Consider the following 21,650-nt stretch of genomic DNA (forward strand, 5'->3'; position numbering starts at 1 on the left):
TTACAGCAAACTCCACTAAATATATTTTCAAATCCCAGGCCACATTGTGCCATGTACTTAGCAATTTTGGGTTCTCTTAAGGCCCATTAACACTGAAAGATAATCACTCAAAAATCGCTCAAACAAAGTTTAAGTGACAGTTTTGAGCGATCATCTTTGCATAACTCTAAGTAGCTAATTAGCTACTTAAGAGTTAATGCAGGCGGAGCAGGATACCACCATGATAGCTCCAAGAACAAAGCAGCTGTTTTGTATATGCAAACAGCTGCATTGTTCTCGGAGCTTTCAGCTCGTGTCCCACTGAGAACTGCCAGTGGGATACCAGCTGAAAGAATACTTTCAGTGCCGCCCGCTGAGAAAATCAGCGTGCAGCGCTGATAACACTCATTGGTGATTTCTATCTTGCTAGAAATCACCAATGAACGAATAGTGCACGAACAGTGCTTGATAGCTGCACGTTTAGACACAACGATTATCGCTCAAAGATGACTTTTGAGCGATAATCGTTGTGTCTAAATGGCCCTTTACTTAAGGCGTACTGATATTGTGTGCAAAGTCTGGGCGTGTACTGTGGAAGGAGAAATGCAAATTAAATCCAATAGATAGCTGCCAGGTTAAAAACTAGTAATGAAAGAAAATCTTCAAGGCATCTGTCACCCCCATGGTTATGCCACTATCTCTAAGGGGAGGAAAACAGTGGCGGGGAGATGCAAGGTGACCGAGGAGTGTTTGCAAATACAAAAGGACTCTGTGGAATGATGAGGGAAGTACACCTTGACAATGGCTTTCTTGGCGGAGGGGAAATCATACAGTAGGGGGCAGAAACCGTGTAGAACTATTGGGGACATTTATAAAAATTTTACGTCAGAATTCTGGCATAAAAAAGTCGCAGATTTTTGCTCAGACCTGGCATACATATATTTAAAAATAATGAAAAAAATAAAAGGTAAGAACTTAAACAACAATCATGCAGTATTCTGAAATCAATAACCTTGTAACGACACGTCGGGAGGGAGATGTGGTCTATATATGAGAACTTTGTTTTCTGGCTTCAGTATCGCCTTAATCTCCCAGGATCATTTATCTACACTATGTTATTAAAAAAGATTCATTGCCAGGAACCTGGTACTTAACACACGGACGCAGTGTTTACATGTCCCTCCAGAGCAGTTAATTATGCATTTGTTAATTATTCACTAGCATGCTATGAGCCCTATGGGACATAGCGTTACAGTACTTTCTCTTATAGCCCCAGGCACATGTAGGCTCTTTTTTTCATAACCAGCTCTGTTTAAAAAATTCTCATTTTTTTTAAAATAAACCTTTTCATTTTATTATATTACTGGGGTTAGTCATGGACACATTTTTTCAAAGCTGATGACAAGGCTGTAAAAAATAAAAGAAGCTATCCTCACCTCACCCAGTATCCCACTGCTCCCGTTCTACCACTACTTGGTCCCTCGCGGTCTTGATGTCTGCCTACAGTGAGCCAGTGATGACGTCAACAACATTCGGAACAGAGAAAAAGAAAGTCGGCACATACAACAAATAAATTAAATGCACAGGCGTATATACGCCATGGCTGCAACAATACAGTACAAGCAAAAAGACACGGCAGCCGGTCTCATACACATCTAATAACTGAATAAAAATGCAGAATAGTTCTATATACTAACCACATACACATGCAAGGTATATGCAAAGATAATAAGCTTTGGAATATATCTTGCATATACGTGTTCAGAAACTCTCTCCTCACTGATAAGTAACATCAACTATTAGACATGTGAGTAGATGTTTTTCCATAAAATGACTGAGCGGATATTACTGTTAGATATTAAATACAACATAAAAAAGTATTTATATGTTATCCCATTTATACCAGGTGTAGCCAATAGACTGATCCAGCGCTGTATCTCCTGTCCTACATTTAAATTACAATAGCATACTTGAATAGGAAGGCATGGATACATTATACGATGGTATGGTGCATGGGAACATGGATTTCAGTTTTGTATTGTGACACCTGTAAGAGAGAGAAAGTAAAACCCATGTGCAAAGTTGAAGTGCGACATGTGAGAAGCAGAAATCCGATTTCCCCGTCTCTCTTAGTCCCGTGGGACCACTGCTATGACTGAAGTCAGGAGAGCGTGTTCAAAGTAACCTCTTGGTACGATACATGCATGAAGCCGTCTTTGGACCTGTGTTTATTCCGGATATTCTCAATGTGGATTGAGAATCCAACCTGAATCTTCTGCAGACAATGGAGGGTGACTTTCTGGATGATTTGACCCTATCGTAGCAGAAGGAGGCCATTTCGAGTAACTTTCCTTAATTCGGTAATAGTAGTGGTCCCACAGGATTTGGAGAGATGTGGATTTTACTCTAGCTCTTATCATACAGCTCTTATCTAATATCATAGCACTCTAAAAAGATATCTAGTCCCCTCTTAAACTCCTCTATGCCTTTTGCCATCACCACATCCTCAGGCATAGAGTTCCATAGTGTCACTGCTCTTACAGTAAATAATCCCCTTTTGTGTTTGTGATGAAACCTTCGTTCCTCTAAACGTAGAGGATCCCCTCTTGTTACTGTCGCAGTCCTGGGAATAAACAGATCCTTGTATTGTCCCCTCATGTATTTATACATAGTTATTTGATCGCCCCTTAACTGTCTTTTTTCCACGGTGAATAGTCCCAATTTTGATAGCCTTTCTAGTTATTCCAGTCCTTCCATTCCGTTTATCAATTTAGTTGCCCTTCTTTGAACCCCCTCCAGCACTGCAATGTCTTTCCTGAGCACCAGTGACCAGAACTGTACGCAGTCTTCCATGTGGGGCCTAACAAGTGCCTTATATAGTGGAAGAATGATGTTCTCACTGATTGCCCCTATACCTCTTTTACTGCACTCCAAGACTTTATTAGCTTTTGCAGCAGCTGACTGGCATTGGTTGCTCCAGTTAAATCTACAATCCACTAGTACCCCCAGGTCTTTTTTCCATATCACTTTTCCCTAACAATACCCCATTTAGTGTATATAAGTGACATACGTTTTTCCTGCCCATGTGCATAACCTTACATTTATCCACATTGAGCTTCATTTGCAATCTTCATACCCAAGCCCCCATCTTATCTAGGTCCTTTAGTAGCCGTACATTGTCCTCCTTTGTATTAATTACCTTGTATAATTTTGTATCATCTGCAAATATCAATATTTTACTGTGCAGTCCCTCTATCAGATGATTGATAAATGTATTGAACAGAATGGGGTGGGTGAAGTCTTACTTTGTTTTCTAGGTAAGGAGCATCCATGGAAAATTGATTAGCAGCCATTAATAATAATTCTATACTTTCTGCAGACTAGTAGGGTAATACACCTAAGGCTATTGAGCCGATTCTGCCTTCCTATTATTATCTATCAGTGAGAGCATATGGATTTAGATTACTGTATATACTTGAGTATAAGCCGAGTTTTTCAGCACAAAAAATGTGCTGAAAAAGCCCCCCTCGGCTTATACCCGAGTGAGGTTAAAAAACCCTCAATATTCACCTATCAGCCGGCGTCGCTGTCCCCGGCAGTGTAGCCTGCTGCTGCAGTCTTATCCCCACTGTCTTCTCCCTGGCTTGCTTTTGAAATCCCCGCCGACAGCGCTGTGATTGGATCGAGCGCCGGCCAATCATAGCCGGCGCTCGATAAACCAATCACAGCTTTTCAGTGAGGTCATTCGGATTGGCTGTGATTGGCCTGCGCTTGATCCAATCACAGCGCTGATGGCGGGGATTTCAAAAGTAAGCCGGGGAGAAGACTGCAGCAGTCGGACGCACCGCCTGGGAGAGCATCGCGCCAGGGACACAGACGCCGGCTGATAGGTGAGTATTGCTTTTTTTTTTACCTACTATATACTCGAGTGTAGCTCGGCTTATGCTCGAGTCAATAAGTTTTACCAATTTTTTGGTGGTAAAATTTATTGACTCGGCTTATACTCTGGTCGGCTAATACTCGAGTATATACGGTAGTTATTTCATAGGCCATTTTTATACTACTAGTGCTGGTAGTAGTGAGACAAAAAAGTGCAATTTCTTTAGCGAAAATATTATCACTCTTCATACTGTCCATGTTGATACAATAATACTATTGTTACACTGTTGTTGCAGGAAGTCGACCCTGGGCAGTTGACTTTGGAGGAGCTGTTGGAAATGAATGATGAACAGGTCTGTGAAACATTGGGGAAATTTGGTGGCAGCAGTGAAGAATGTGACCGGTTAAATGCCTCTCTTTCCTGTCTACGGAGTGTACACAAGTCAGGTGAGCACACCTATAATACAAATTGTCAATGATTACACAAATAAATTGGGCCTGTCTGTAAAGGAACAAGAATGAGGTGGCTACTATTCCCAGTGTGGACTATATCAAATATAGAAAGATAAAAATATTTCCTATGGAAATGAAGCCTAGTTTGAGAACATTCCTCCATACATATGGTAAATTGCAAACAAAATATCCAACAGACTGGAAAAATGTCTTCCCTGCCCGTAATAGTGACTCGCATGGAATTCAGCAACTGATTTTCAATGAATGCTACCAGCTGCTGTAATCATTTTGCCAGACATAACTGTTGATTTGGTGTTGATTTGTTTCTTTGTAGATTTTCTTTAACAGAAATATATCATTTTAATCGTTAATATTGAGTGACCAGTAGATGACACATGGGCAGGTCTTGAGAAAATTGTGTCTTCTACTTGAGCAGAATCTAATCAGATTGTAGTAGATGGAATTCACATGGTTTAGTAATTTTGTAAAAGTATCCTGATGTATAGACAATTGAAATTTCATTGATGCCCAGGAGCTTCAAGATATACTCTAGCCAAGTATCGTGGAAATACAACCGATGGTGCATTAAAGGGAACCTGTCACTACTTTTTTGGTATTAAACCGCCAATTAGGGTTGATATTCCATTTGTAAACACTATCAGTGACATGTTCTTGTTAAAATCACCACATTCTATATTACCCCATAAACTTAATTTTATAGTTGTGCACTGTGTATGTGAATAATTAGTTTCGAGTCATCTGGGCGGGCACCATCACTTCTCAAGTCTTTGAGTCAAGTCCTTTGTCCTTCCAATCCTGCCCAATTGTCACCTCCTCAGGTTCCTGACATCAGTGCTATCCTCTATGAAATCTTGTGCATGCTCCATCAGCCATAATCTCCTCGTCTAGTGCGTCCATGCATGTGTGAAGACTAATTATGTATACAGTAGCATTGTATGCATAGAATAACGCATACCAAAGCAACATTAAGCTAATGTGTCAAACGCTACCATATAGAGGGAGTCAACATCTAACTGTGGTCTAGTGCTACAGTGGATTAGTTTGACCATATACCTTGATGACGGTGCCTAGGAGATGCAGTGAATGGTGCACTTGATTAGGATAAAGACCTATTATATAGCATGTCCTACTTGTTCAGAGTGGTGGCGCTGTATAGATATAATGGAAGATGAGTTGTATATCTTTTTGCTAACATTACTGAAGAAAGGCAACAGTGTAAACAAGGTGGTGTCACCCGTTATAGAATGAAGGCACAAAAAGGGAAGCTAGAAAGAAAAGGAGCTGAATTTACAGTGGGCTGTAGCTTCTTTAAAACAATTGAAGAAATATAGTTATATACACATAGAAAACAACAAATGTCAACATAGATATTAGACTTTTTAGACATTTAGCAACAATGGAAAAACACGTTTTCATATGACAGCAACTCTTCTGACGTTACTTCATTCTGCACTTGCCAAAAAGTAGGACTTTTAAAGTGCGTATATTAAATTATACGTCCCTCTGCTTGTAATACATGCTGCTCTCCTGAAGAGGACTCCAGTAACACACAGCTGGAACCCAGAGGATGTATCTGACTCCTGAATATACACATTAGCTATGTTTTCTCTGTTATTTCTTTTACCATTGTTGGAACTTGAGTTAAGCGATCTATATTGTATTCCTGAAGAACATCTGATGTTATTACATAATGTGATACCTGCTACTTATTGACTATAATAAAGAACGGCATATAAAACAGGCAGTAATACTTAGTATTAACATAAGAACTCATCCAATCCCTTTTCATGGTATAATGCAGTGATACTCAGCCATTATTAGCATAGTTGAACCCTCAAATTTTGCTTGCCCAACTTCTCAGCTATACCTAAGTTCAGCATATTTGAGCAGGGTAAGATCAATTTGAGTTCACCTCTGTAAAAGTGACAGAAGTTATACTGCGTAATATTGATGTTCTGTCTAGATCCCATTGGACCTTGGTAATAATAATTAATAAGATAGGCATGCTATTTTTTTCTTTCTTTTTCCCCTCAATGTCATCTCCAGATGTGTCCATACAAATTAACATGCAGTATATGTCCTATATCTGATACTTTTCCTTAGGCGCCCATAATACTGTATATTCTGGAGGTAGACCATGCCCTTGTCATCAATGCTATGTGATTTAGGATAGTGACTACCATTATTGGTGCCTGCCGGCACTTCTTTTTTAAAGTAAATTAAACAATGTAGTGAAGGAAATAATTTAATATTTATACCTTGTTAATATCTTCTTATGATTTATTAAGCATCTGTAGACACCTCCAGCGCTCTGTAACATAGTAACCTAGTTTATGAGGCTAAAAAAGACATACAGTATGTCCATTCAGTTCAGGATGCAATGTTGATCCAGAGGAAGGCAAAAAAAACTATTTAGGTGGAAGACAGTTTTCCTCATCTTTGGGGAAAAGAAAATTCCTGACCAACTAAACTTGGCATTTAGAATAACGCCCCGGATCAACGATCCATCTCCTGTAATGGGATGGCTATACGGCAGAGTTCACACGGGCGTATTTGCATGTGGAAAATTTGCGCACGCAATACACAGTGAATAGAACACACTGATTTCAATGGGTTCATTCACTTGCACATATTTTGCATGCGCAATTCCATCGTGCAAAAAAAAAAAAAACGCAACATTTTCTATTTTTCTGAACATTTGCACAGGGAAATAGAGCATATGAAACTAATTAGGCTAATTAGCCATTTTACTGGCTTGGACCTTGGCTGCATGTTTTTTTGTGCAAATTGCAACCTCCGATATGCAGCTACACATACACTCATATGAATCCGGCCTAATTTGTTTTATTACATTCAAAAAGGCTACCAGGTTCCTCTTAAACTCTTTTATCACTATCACCACGCCCTCAGGCAGAGTTCCATAGTCTCACTGCTCTTACAGTAAAGAACCCCCTTTTGCGTTGGTATAGAAACTTTCTTTACTCTAGACATAGAGGGCGCCCCCTTGTTATAGATACCGTCGCATTTTTTTAATAAACTATATAACTCTATTTTTCATACTCTCTCTGGGCATTGCAGTCCACCAATTCCATTTATTACTTTGGTCACCTGCATCTGTACCTGCTCAAGCTCTGCTATGTCTTGTTGTACACTGGTGCCAGTGTAGTTTGACTATGTATGTGAAGTATAACTACTATGTAGATATAGTACTTCAACTATGGGGGACATTTAAGAAAGTTTTATGACAGAAAACTGTCATAAAAAGGGCCACTTACGTAAAAATGTAGCAATTTTTCAGCCTTCTGCGCTGGTCTTGGCACTTTTAGGGAAAATGGGTGTAGCTTGTTGGGTGGGTGTGTGGCCACCCCGGACTGACAGATTTATCTGTAATTTATGCGGGAATCTGGCATAAATTATACCAGAAATGTACATTCGTTTTTAAGCGTACATTTCTGTGAAGGCACACGGAGCTGCACTTTATACATGAAGATAGGTGCGCCTCTTCATGTATTAAGAGCACCATGCTCTGGGGAAAATTATACTAAGCGCAGCGTCATAAATGCCGTGGTTCGTAAATTTCCCACTATGCTTTTTTTATATACATCTATGTCTCTTTGATGCACTTCATGATTTAATTAGCCTTGGCAGCAGCTGCCTGACACTGGTTGCTTCAAGTTTTGTCAACTAAAACCCCCAAGACCTTTTCTGACAGTATTACTTAGTCTTTTCCCATTGAGAATCTAATGTAATATGTATTTTTCCTTTCCTTACATTTATCAGTGTTAAAAAGGTGTTATGGCCAAACAATATTGATAGCCTTTTCTTAGGATGTCATCAATAGCAGAATGGTGGGAATAAGTTGTACCGGTCCCCATCAATCATCTGACAAGAAGCTGCTGCTGAGGGCAAGAAAGCTCATAACCCTGTCTGTTTGGCAGTGCCCGGTTTGGTATTGCAGCTCTGTCTCATTCACTTCAATGAGTGAGAGTTGGAATACCAAACTGGGCTAATGCCGAATGGAATCTTTAGGAGCTTTTCGGCTCTTGGCTGCAGCTACTTGTCAGCTAATCGGCGGTCCTACGAGGCAGATCCCTGATGATCTATTACTGATGACCTATCCTATGGAAAAGTCATCAATAGTGTTTGACTGAAAAACCCCTTTAAACCTCATTTGCCACTTTTCTGCCCAAGTCTCTAACTTCTCTGCATACCATCCTTACTTGTGTTTACTGCTTTAAACAGTTTAGTATCATCTACAAAAAGTGATATTTAGAGATGAGCGAGCGCACTCGTCCGAGCTTGATGCTCGTTCGAGTATTAGGGTACTCGAGATGCTCGTTACTCGAGACGAGCACCACGCGGCACTCGACTCCATTACATTTCCCTGAGAAATTTGCGCGCTTTTCTGGCCAATAGAAAGACAGGGAAGGCATTACAACTTCCTCCTGTGACGTTCCAGCCCTATCCCACCCCCCTGCAGTGAGTGGCTGGCGAGATCAAGTGACCCCCGAGTATTTAAATCTGCCCCGCCCGCGGCTCGCCACAGACACACGCTAAGAGAGATGAGGGACAGTGCTGCTGTTGCTGGTTTAGGGAGAGTGTTAGCGTCTACAAGAACCCCAACGGTCCTTCTTAGGGCCACAGCTCACCTACTGCACTACTGTTGTGGGTGCTGGGAGCAGTTTAGCCATTTTTTTTTTTTGGTATATCGGGCGTGCAGCCCCATTACAGCTATAGCGTTCTCAGGCTGCAGTCTGTACTAAGTAGTATAGGGGAAGTATTGGTGAGGCAGGGACAGTGGTAGTGTGGAATCCTGTCTACCTGTGCATTTAACTCCGTGGTTTCTGGGAGTTGTAGTACCTCAGCATTGCACTGCAAGGCATCAGTTCAGCCTTCAGTGTCATTTTTTGCTGGGTGCAGTTAGTGTAACGTAAGCGCTCTCTGCTTCCAAGTGCACGTTTAAAAAGCACTAATATTTTTCTCCACTCTGTGTTACCAGACAGCTGCCGGCGCAGTGTACGGTGCCAGACAGCCATAGAGGGAGAGTCCAATACACGTTCCATTGCCTGCATTGCATTGGAAAAAAAACTAATTTTAAAAAAGGAATCCTTTTTTACGTCTGCTTGTAACCCAGTGTGCACATTACTGCGTGGCCTGTGGGACTGGAGGTGAATCTCAACTGCATAGTGCACTGCTAGTCCTGCTTGCATCCTTCCTTATAATTTATCTCTGGCTTCATTTAGTGTTATATTACCGCTGGCAGCCAGCAACTGCGCGGCAATAATTCACAAACATTTTTACACCGCTCTGTCTCAGCTCGATTCTTAATCCAGCATGCTGAGGGGTAGGGGTAGGGGCAGAGGACGTGTACGCAGTCGAGGACGCGGAGTCCCAAGTGAGGGTGTGGGCATAGGCCGAGTTCCTGGTGCAGGTGAATCGCAGCCGGCTGCTGCGGGAGTAGGAGAGAGGACAGTTTCTGGGGACCCAGCTTCATATCGCAATTTTTGGGTCCACGTCGTAGACCTTTATTAAAAACCGAGCAGTGTGAGCAGGTCCTGTCGTGGATGGCAGAAAGTGCATCCAGCAATCTATTGACCACCCAGTCTTCTACGCCGTCCACTGCTGCAACTCTGAATCCTCTGGCTGCTGCTCCTCCTTCCTCCCAGCCTCCTCACTCCATGAAAATGACACATTCTGGGGAGCAGGCAGACTCCCAGGAACTGTTCTCGGGCCCCTGCCCAGATTGGGCAGCAATGGTTCCTCTCCCACCGGAGGAGTTTGTCGTGACCGATGCCCAACCTTTGGAAAGTTCCTGGGGTCCGGGGGATGAGGCTGGGGACTTCCGGCAACTGTCTCAAGAGCTTTCAGTGGGTGAGGAGGACGATGACGATGAGACACAGTTGTCTATCAGTGAGGTAGTAGTAAGGGCAGTAAGTCCGAGGGAGGAGCACACAGAGGATTCGGAGGAAGAGCCGCTGGACGATGAGGTGACTGACCCCACCTGGTGTGATAAGCCAACTGAGGACCGGTCTTCAGAGGGGGAGGCAATTGCAGCCGCAGGTCAGGTTGGAAGAGGCAGTGGGGTGGCCAGGGGTAGAGGCTGGGCACGAGCGAATAATCCACCAGCTGTTTCCCAAAGCACCCCCTCGCGCCAAGCCACCGTGCAGAGGCCCAGGTGCTCTAAGGTGTGGCAGTTTTTCACGGAGACAGCGGACGACCAACGAACAGTGGTGTGCAACCTTTGTCGCGCCAAGATCAGCCGGGAAACCACCACCACCAGCCTCACCACCACCAGCATGCGCAGGCATATGATGGCCAAGCACCCCACAAGGTGGGACGAAGGCCATTCACCGCCTCCAGCTTGCGCCACTGCCTCTTCCCCTGGGCCCCAACCTGCCACTGAGATCCAACCGCCCTCTCAGGACACAGGCACGACCGTCTCCTGGCCTGGACCCACACCCTCACCTCCGCTGTCCTCGGCCCCATCCAGCAATGTCTCTCAATGCAGCGTCCAGCTGCCGCTAAGAGAATCGTTGGAGCGAAAGCGCAAATACGCCGCCACGCACCCGCACGCTCAAGCTTTAAATGTCCACATAGCCAAATTGATCAGCCTGAAGATGCTCCCCTACAGGCTGGTGGAAACTGAGGCGTTCAAAAACATGATGGCGGCGGCGGCAGCCCCACGCTACTCAGTCCCCAGTCACCACTATTTTTCACGGTGTGCCGTCCCAGCCCTGCACGACCACGTCTCACGCAACATTGTACGCGCCCTCACCAACTCGGTTACTGCCAAGGTCCACTTAACAACGGACACGTGGACAAGCACAGGCGGGCAGAGCCACTATATCTCCCTGACGGCACATTGGGTGAATTTAGTGGAGGCTGGGACCGAGTCAGAGCCTGGGACCGCTCATGTACTACCCACCCCCAGAATTGCGGGCCCCAGATCAGTGCTGGTATCTGCGGCGGTGTATGCCACCTCCACTAAACCTTCCTCCTCCTCCTCCAACGCAACCTCTACCTCGCTATCAAGACTTGTCAGCAGCAGCACGTCGCCAGCAGTCGGTGTCGCGCGGTGTGGCAGCACAGTGGTGGGCAAGCATCAGCAGGCCGTGCTGAAGCTACTCAGCTTAGGAGAGAAGAGGCACACGGCCCACAAACTGTTGCACGGTCTGACAGAGCAGACCGACCGCTGGCTTTCGCCACTGAGCCTCCAACAGGGCATGGTCGTGTGTGACAACGGCCGTAACCTGGTGGCGGCTCTGCAGCCTCACGCACGTGCCATGCCTGGCCCACGTCTTTAATTTGGTGGTTCAGCGGTTTCTGAAAGGCCTACCCACACTTGCCTCCTCGGCAAGGTGCACCCGGTCAGCGCACATTCCCGCAAGTCCAACACGGACGCTGCCACCCTGCAACATCGGTTTAATCTGCCAGTGCACCGACTGCTTTGCGACGTGCCCACATGGTGGAACTCTGCGCTTCACATGTTGTCCCGGCTGTATCAGCAGCGTAGAGCTATAGTGGAATACCAACTCCAACATGGGCGGCGAAGTGGGAGTCAGCTTCCTGAATTCTTTACAGAGGAGTGGGCCTGGATGGCAGATATCTGCCAAGTCCTTGGAAACTTTGAGGAGTCCACCCTGATGGTGAGCGGCTATGCTGCAATCATTAGCATCACCATTCCCCTGCTATGCCACTTGAGAAGTTCCCTGCAAAGCATAAAGGCTGATGCTTTGCAGGCGGAAACGGAGGCGGGGGAAGACAGTATGTCGCTGGATAGTCAGAGCACCCTCATGTCTATATCTCAGCGCGTGGAGGAGGAGGAGGGGGAGGAGCCTGAGGAGGAAGAGACAGCTGGGCCCACTACAGAGGGTGCCCATGCAGCTTGCCTCTCATCCATTCAGCGTGTATGGCCTGAGGAGGAGGAGGAGGAGAATACTCAAAGTGATCGTCCTAGTGAGGACAGCCATATGTTGCGTCCAGGTACCCTGGCACACATGGCTGACTTTATGTTAGCATGCCTTTCTCGTGACCCTCGTGTTAGACGCATTCTGGCCACTACAGATTACTGGGTGTACACACTGCTTGACCCACGGTATAAGGAGAACCTTTCCACTCTCATTCCCGAAGAGGAAAGGGGTTCGAGAGTGATGCAATACCACAGGGCCCTGGTGGACAAACTGATGGTAAACTCCCCATCTGACAGCGCTAGTGGCAGAAGGTGCAGTTCCGAGGGCCACGTAGAAGGGGAGGTGCGGAGATCAGGCAGCATGTTCAGCGCAGGCAGGGGAACACTCTCCAAGGCCTTTGCCAGCTTTATGGCTCCCGAGCAAGACTGTCTCACACCTCCCCAGTCCAGGCTGAGTTGGAGGGAGCACTGTAAAAGGATACTGAGGGAGTACGCAGCCGATCGTACCACCGTCCTCCGTGACGCCTCTGCTCCGTACAACTACTGGGTGTCAAAGCTGGACACGTGGCCCAAAATTGCGCTGTATGCCCTGGAGGTGTTGGCGTGCCCTGCGGCTAGCATCTTGTCAGAGAGGGTGTTTAGTGCAGCTGGGGGAATCATCACGGACAAGCGTACCCGCCTGTCAACTGACAGCGCCGACAGGCTTACACTCATAAAGATGAACAAAGCCTGGATTTCCCCAGACTTCTCTTCTCCACCAGCGGACAGCAGCGCTACCTAAAGAACTTTGTCAATCTGTGTATGGTATTCGTCCTCCTCCTCCGGCTCCTCCTCCTCCTGAAACCTCTCGTAATCACGGCGAATGGGCAATTTTTCTGTGGGCCAAAAGGCTCATATAACTTTTCTAAATAATATTTATCTGTTTCAATTCTCATTAAAGCATTGAAACTTCCACCTGAACCTATTGTTTTTTAGACTTGGCTGCCTCCAGGCCTAGTTAAAAATTAAGCCACAGTACGCTAAGCGATTAATGGGTTTCACCTGCCCTCTGGGTTGGGCATGGGCAATTTTTCTGGGGTACATTTGTACTGTCGGTACAACAATTTTTCAGGCCCTCGCCTACAATGTAATCCAAGTAATTTTTATGGGCTTCACCTGCACTCATGGTACACCACTGTGTCTGGGGTTGGCCTACACATTTGCTACAGAAATGTAACTTTGTTCTGCCTACCTATACTTCTGCCACAGTAATGCTACAGGGGTCTGACTATACTCCAGCAACAGAAATGTTACTTCGGTCTGCCGATACGTCTGCTCCTGAAATGTTACCTTGGTTGGTGTATACTGTTACTACTGTAATTTTACTAATACTGGGCTGTGCCCATAATGCTTCAACGGAAATGTTACTGGGGCAGGTCTATACTGCTATAACAGAAATTTAACTAATAGAGGGTTTTGCCCATACTGCTTCTACGTTACTGTTGCTGGGGCCTGACTATACTCCTACTACTGAAATCTTACCAATACTACGCTCTCCCTACACTGCTGCCAGGGAAATGTGAATCTGCTGCTTTGTCTCTACTGCTTCTACGTTGCTGTTGCTGGGGCCTGACTATACTCCTACTACTGAAATCTTACCAATACTACGCTGTCCCTACACTGCTGCCAGAGAAATGTGAATCTGCTGCTTTGTCCATACTGCTTCTACGTTGCTGTTGCTGGGGCCTGACTATACTCCTACTACTGAAATCTTACCAATACTATGCTCTCCCTACACTGCTGCCAGGGAAATGTGAATCTGCTGCTTTGCCCATACTGCTTCTTCGTTACTGTTACTGGGGTCTGTCTATACTGATACTACTGAAATGTTACTGGGGTCTGTGTATACTGCTGCAAATGAAATGTTAGTGGGGTCTGTCCTCACTGCTGCCAATGAAATGTTACAGGGGTTTGTGCATACTCTTACCGCTGAAATGTTACTAATTCTCAGCTCTGCCTATACTGCTGCTACTGCAATGTTACAGGGTAGTGGAAACGGAGGCTTCCCAAAGACATGATGGTGGCGAGGCCACACTACTAGGTTCCACAGGCGCAACAACTTTTCAGCGACACGGTCACTGGGAAGGTGCATATAACCACGGACACGGGGACAGGACACGTACTGCCTCAAAAACTTTCCCGTCCTCCTCCTCCAACTATGAAAACATTCTTGGCCGAAGCCCACCTGCATTTAATCTGACGTTACCTCAGCTGTGCTGGGCAATGCAATGGGATTTATTTATGTACCGCCGGTGGCTTCCTGGGACCCACCCATGCTCTCGGTCCACAGGGACTTCACATAAGGGATTTGTACCTGCCTGTGTCTATGTATTAAAAACCCCGGTCAGACTGGGTCATGCAGTGTGGGCCGAAGCCCACCTGCATTTAATCTGACGTTACCTCAGCTGTGCTGGGCAATGCAATGGGATTTATTTATGTACCGCCGGTGGCTTCCTGGCACCCACCCATGCTGTCGGTCCACACGGAGTTGTAACTGCATGTGTCTACTTATAAAAAACCCCAGTCTGACTGGGACATGCAGTGTGGACCGAAGCCCACCTGCATTAAATCTGACGTTACCTCAGCTGTGCTGGGCACTGCAATGGGGTATATTTATGTACCGCCGGTGGGTTCCAGGGAGCCACCCATGCTGTGGGTCCACAGGGACTTCACATAGGGGATTTGTACTTGCCTGTGTCTATGTATTAAAAACCCCAGTCTGACTGGGGCATGCAGTGTGGGCCGAAGCCCACCTGCATTAAATCTGACGTTACCTCAGCTGTGCTGGGCACTGCAATGGGATATATTTATGTACTGCTGGTGGGTTCCAGGGAGCCACCCATACTGTGGGTCCACAGGGACTTCACATAGGGGATTTGTACCTGCCTGTGTCTATGTATTAAAAACCCCGGTCAGGTTGGGGCATGCAGTGTGGGCCGAAGCCCACCTGCATTAAATCTGACGTTACCTCAGCTGTGCTGGGCAATGCAATGGGATATATTTATGTACTGCTGGTGGGTTCCAGGGAGCCACCCATACTGTGGGTCCACAGGGACTTCACATAGGGGATTTGTACCTGCCTGTGTCTATGTATTAAAAACCCCGGTCAGGTTGGGGCATGCAGTGTGGGCTGAAGCCCACCTGCATTTAATCTGACGTTACCTCAGCTGTGCTGGGCAATGCAATGGGATTTATTTATGTACCGCCGGTGGCTTCCTGGGACCCACCCATGCTGTCGGTCCACACGGAGTTGTAACTGCATGTGTCTACTTATAAAAAACCCCAGTCTGACTGGGTCATGCAGTGTGGGTCGAAGCCCACCTGCATTAAATCTGACGTTACCTCAGCTGTGCTGGGCACTGCAATGGGATATATTTATGTACCGCCGGTGGGTTCCAGGGAGCCATCCATGCTGTGGGTCCACAGGGACTTCACATAGGGGATTTGTACCTGCCTGTGTCTATGTATTAAAAACCCCGGTCAGGTTGGGGCATGCAGTGTGGGCCGAAGCCCACCTGTATTTAAACTGACGTTAGCTCTACTCTCTGGGGCACTGCATTGGGACAAACTATAGGAACAATACAGCGCTAATGAGACGTGCACAGCTACGCTAGCATAGAAGTCCGCTGTAGGCCCGCAATTGCTGAGGGTTTGTGCAGAGGCCTATGTCCTTGGTGCAGTGAAAGTCCGCTTCCTGCCTAGGATTGCTGAAGCTGTGGGCCGAGGCCTATGTCGTGGGCGCGGTGCAAGTCTGCCATGTTTGGCCGCTCAGATCAATTTTTTGTTCATGTCTTGGGTTTTCTAGGACCCCCCTGGGCAGCATGTAACCCAGGAGAAGAGGCAGGGGTGTGTCCCGCAGGCAGTGGTTGTGCTTAGTTGGAGGTAGCTTGGTGCTTAGATAAGGTGTGCCTTGCTAATGAGGGTTTGTCTGAAGTAAAAATTGTTGGGGGGGGGCCCCACTCTTGCCGCTATTGTGGCTGAATAGTGGGACCTGGGAACCTGAAATGCAGCCCAGCATGTTGCCCCTCGCCTGCCCTATCCGTTTCTGTGTCGTTTCCAGCACTTTCTCGGGTTTTGCAGATTTTTATCAATGAAAACCTTAAGAGAGCATCAGCGATATACAAAAATGCTCGAGTCGCCCATTGACTTCAATGGGGTTCGTTACTCGAAACGAACCCTCGAGCATCGTGGAAAGTTCGACTCGAGGAACGAGCACCCGAGCATTTTGGTGCTCGCTCATCTCTAGTGATATTCCATTGAGCAATCCTTTTATCAGCTTAAAATGAAGAAATCTGCATGTCAGAATCCACGGCAAATGGTGCGGATTCTGGTGCAGATTCTCTACAAATGTTTTGTCTGCTAAGGAAAATCCTCAGCAAATTGGATAAGAAACACTTCAATCGTTTGACTCACAACAGAGGTTACATTAGCAGGCCTATCGTCTCTGAGCTCATTTTTGTAACCGCTTTTTTGAATATTGACACCAGATTTATTATGTGCCAGTCCTGTGGAACAGAGCCCATCACTATTATCTACATCATTGAAGAACAGTTTAGGGTTAGTTTTGCTGCTTTTACCTCATTTTTGCATAATTTACATTTTACCTTTTTAGATTTTTAGTGCTTCTTCACTATCTAAACACCGATTTAGACACAATGATTATAGCTCAAAAGCCATCTTTTGAGCGATAATCGTTGTGTCTAAATGCGCTGCCATAGTTTACTGTTCGTTCATCGTTGATTTTTAGCAAGCTAGAAATCACTTATGACTGTTATCAGCGCTGCACACTGATTTTCTCAGTGGGCGGCGCTGATAGCATTCTTTCAGCTGGTATCCTGCTGGGACTTCCCAGTGGGATACCAGCTGAAAGCTCCGAGAACAAAGGAGCTGTCAGCGCTCCAGCTGTTTCTGGGAGCTATGGGCTCAGTCGGACACAGCTGATAACTGCGAGAACAAAGCAGCTGTTTGCATATACAAAACAGCTGCTTTATTCTGAGTTATCAGCAGTGTCCAGCTCCCCCTGCATTTAAGTCTTTAAGTGGCTAATTAGCTACTTAAGAGTTATGCAAAGATGATCGCTCAAAACTGTCAATCAAACTGCCGTTTGAGCGATTTCTGAGCGATCATCTTTCAGTCTAAATGCACCCTTGTAGGTTTAATAGTTTAATTGTTTTGTTTTGTTTGGTTGTTTATTTTACTCTTTAAATATTTATTTAATCACATTGGTTTTCTTCTTTTTCTAACCCTTATATTCCCATAAGGCGCTAGATCAGGACTAGCCTTCCTGGCACCCTTCTCTCTACCCCACCTTCTGTCACCCAGTTCACTGCCTCATTTTACTGCTCCTCCATGCTGCCATCTTCAGCTTTATTCCCACGAGCGTATATCGGCCGGCGTTTTCACGGCCAACCGATATACGCTATCATCTGGGGCGTAGAAGCTCGTGAGCGGGCGCACAAATCTAATGTTTGTGCGCCTGTTTACAGGGCATGGGCCTCGGCGCATATACGCCGGGGTCACCATGCCATCGTCCCTTTCTCCTTCCTCCCCCTTGCAGGCTCACCTCTGCTCCCCTCCTTGCTCGTTCTTTGCAATGGGAGGGGACGGGACGGACGTCCAATATACGCTCATGGGAAATGTGCCCAAGAGAGTGCTTGTTCAAGGAGTAGGAAACTTAATTCTATGTTATCAATAGACCTCTCTGTTGCAAGTTGCTTATTTAGACCCTGGACCTGGGGTTGTACTCTTGTACGGCAGTATGCACCCTCTAACAGCTGCTTGAGGACTGTATACATTGCGCAAGATGTACACTGGATAGCATTGCTAATCATGGAGTACATTGGCAAGTAATGGGGATTATGCAAACTATATAAAACAAAGTTATATATACAATTTGAAACCAAAGAGATAAACAAGTGAATAAAATCAAATAACTCTCTCTTCTACTGTCATACAATTAAGACAAGATGCACACTTTAAAACAAAACCCCCGTACTTACTGTTTCAGTCTGCTTTTTATCTGTTACTGTAGCTGCAGTAAATGCTGCAGAAGAATCCTCTGTTTGCACAATGATGAACTGTATATTATCACTAGGACTCTCAGTAACAATTAAGAACAAGACTGAATAAGTCAAAGATCATGTAAGCATTGCAAAGCTTAATTAATAATATCTTCTCACCCTTCTGTGCAATAAAATATGAATCCATTAATGCGATCACCCTAAGCAAGATAAACCACATTCTACTGAAATTTGTAAAACTCCAGAAACATTTTCTTGACTAGTAAAATTAATGTACTAGAGTCGTTTCACATAAAAGGTTTGTTGATTATTACATTTTGTTCCTTCAAATGCAAGTTTCCAATTTATTTTATACACTATAGGTACGTAGGGTCACAAAAAACAAGAAATACCGCTACTTGTTACTGGCCTGCAAAGAAATTGCCAAAATTAGATCCCCCTCTCTGACTTTACACCTTACATGCTTCCTGCTCTGCAGCTACTGGCTGCTGCTGCACCTTACAAGCTTCCTACTCTGCAGCTACTAGCTGCTGCTGCACCTTACAAGCTTTCTGCTCTGCAGCTACTAGCTGCTGCTACACCTTACAAGCTTCCTTCTCTGTAGCTACTAGCTCCTGCTGCACCTTACAAGCTTCCTGCTCTGCAGCTACTGGCTGCTGCTGCACCATACAAGCTTGCTTCCTAAGCTGTAGCTACTGGCTGCTGCTGCAGCTTACAAGCTTCCTGCTCTGCAGCTACTGGCTGCTGCTGCACCTTACAAGCTTCCTGCTCTGCAGCTACTGGCTGCTGCTGCACCTTACAAGCTTCCTGCTCTTCAGCTACTGGCTTCTGCACTTTACAAGCTTCCTGCTCTGCAGCTACTGGCTGCTGCTGCACCTTACAAGCTTCCTGCTCTGCAGCTACTGGCTGCTGCTGCACCTTACATGCTTCCTGCTCTGCAGCTACTGGCTGCTGCTGCACCTTACATGCTTCCTGCTCTGCAGTTACTGGCTGCTGCTGCACCTTACATGCTTCCTGCTCTGCAGCTACTGGCTGCTGCTGCACCTTACATGCTTCCTGCTCTGCAGCTACTGGTTGCTGCTGCACCTTACAGACTTCCTGCTCTGCAGCTATTGGCTGCTGCACCTTACAAGCTTCCTGCTCTGCAGCTACTGGCTGCTGCTGCACCTTACATGCTTCCTGCTCTGCAGCTACTGGCTGCTGCTGCCCCTTACATGCTTCCTGCTCTGCAGCTACTGGCTGCTGCTGCCCCTTACATGCTTCCTGCTCTGCAGCTACTGGCTGCTGCTGCCCCTTACATGCTTCCTGCTCTGCAGCTACTGGCTGCTGCTGCACCTTACATACTTCCTCCTCTGCAGCTACTGGCTGCTGCTGCACCTTACAAGCTTCCTGCTCTGCAGCTACTGGCTGCCGCTGCACCAGACAGGTTTCCTTCTCTTCCCACCCTATACATGTGCTCTGCTAATTATGCAAGCTCTCTGTTCCAATTTTTCAGCTTCTTCCTTCATTTGGACCAGAAATGAGAGAGAATTAAATGAAAGTGATTAGATTGCTCTCAGTATTACCAGTATATATGTGCAGAGTGCATGCAGGGGGTGGGAAGAGCAGAATGTACACAATTTGCGAAAACTGTTGTAGCTCACAGCCCCCTTTCCATATGTAATAATAGTGTTGTTTTTTTGTTTTTGTTTAAATACATCGTACGTCATGTGACTTTCAAGCTAATCGCCCTTTTTGGAAACTTCACGAGTGTCAGAAGAAAACGGTGCAGTGCTTGATAACTATGTCATCTAGCCTGATCACCAATCATTGTGTTAAAATTTAAGACCCAAGGGAGGGAACACGGGTCACGTTTGCAACTGATCATGTCTGTGTAATTTGGTCTGCCTGCACTTCAGAAATGTTTTTGTACTTCAGTTGTTGACTGACTACTTTTCCTTTATGTTTCTTTTTGATGAGATTGAATTTGAAAAAAAAAAGTCCCAGTGGGTTAGTAAATTGCAGTGAAATAGGCAGTATTATAGAACTGAATAGAACATTTATGTTCCTCTTGCTTCAGAAAAATAGGGCACACTATATGTTGTTATGTTCAGCCAAAGTAATATATGCCATTCTTTATGTCCTTTTATTAATAGGTTTCTATTTCTTTCTAGCAATGATATTTGCAGCCATGTATGTCTATCATCTATGCTGCTCATTTATGTTGCTGTATTATGTTATATGCAATGCTTAAAGCACAACAGATTATGTAAAGGTAGGAAAACTCTTTACAATTATCTGTTGAACAATTTGGGGAAAGTAATTTTCCCCTCAAGTTTTTCATTAAAAAAAAGGAAAATGTGTTTTATTTATGGCTGTAATCCGTCTGAGAGCAGGCAGCCGCCAGGAGGAGGGAGGAGATTGTGCAGAATGAATCTCCTGCCGCTCGGCTGATGCATCCTCCCTCTTATGCACTTTGCATGTCATTAAACATGATCTAGTGTATATGCAAATTATTGTTGTTTGCTGAAGGAGCTGCTCTCTTCTCACTTCTTGGGTACTTGTTCAGGTGCTTTAATAACCCTGGAGAACTAGATCTTAAAGGTTCATTAAATTTTAGGTTTTCCAACTTTTGCAGATGAACTAAAGTGCTTACTAAAGTCAGCCATAAAATGATTTCCTAACTTTTACTGGACTATAGTTACTTCTGTCGTCCCGTAATTAGAGATGAGCGAACGTACTCGTTTAGGGCATTTTCGCAATCGAGCATCGCTTTTTTCGAGTAACTGCCTACTCGGGCAAAAAGATTCGGGGGGCGCCGGGGGTGAGCGGGGGGTTGCAGAGGGGAGTGGGGGGGGGGGGGGGAGAGAGAGCTCTCCTCTGTTGCCCACTGCTACCCCCCGCTCCACCACGCCGCCCCCGAATCTTTTCACCCGAGTAGGCAGTTACTAGAAAAAAGCGATGCTCGATTGCGAAATAGCCCTAACGAGTACGTTCGCTCGTTTATATATATAGATATAGTTTGATCAGCCCTTAAACCATGGTTTTGGTTCTGTCAGTTAGAGTACCATTTCATAGTTATTTCATTATCAATATGTTTATATTAATATACATCCTTGGGGTCCATGTTATATACAAGACTTACACCGTTAATGTGGCTAGATAAAGGGTAGAACTAAAACGGTAAATGCCCCCGGACCTTTACAGCCTAGGGATTTCTACTGTAGATCACGATCAGTAAACTTGGAAATTCAGTACCTGAGCTCTTCTATTTGTGCAGTACATTACACTGTTATTTATACTTTGTTCACTATTACTTGTTAACTGTATGGTGATATTGTTTGACCAATTCATTTATTCTTAAATCAAGT

The 21,650-nt window shown here is 45.4% G+C and overlaps 1 protein-coding gene across 1 annotated transcript in view; it reads left to right on the forward strand.

The window, feature by feature from the left end:
- KSR2 (kinase suppressor of ras 2) overlaps positions 1-21,650 on the forward strand; it is a 349,612-nt gene that overhangs the window by 74,028 nt on the left and 253,934 nt on the right. The window contains exon 3 of the mRNA XM_066601915.1: positions 4,155-4,305. Coding sequence (XP_066458012.1) covers positions 4,155-4,305 — 151 coding nt within the window. The remainder of the gene's footprint in view (positions 1-4,154; positions 4,306-21,650) is intronic.

The sequence above is a fragment of the Eleutherodactylus coqui genome, chromosome 5 (genome assembly GCF_035609145.1).
Source record: "Eleutherodactylus coqui strain aEleCoq1 chromosome 5, aEleCoq1.hap1, whole genome shotgun sequence".
NCBI classification, from domain to species: Eukaryota; Metazoa; Chordata; class Amphibia; order Anura; family Eleutherodactylidae; genus Eleutherodactylus; species Eleutherodactylus coqui.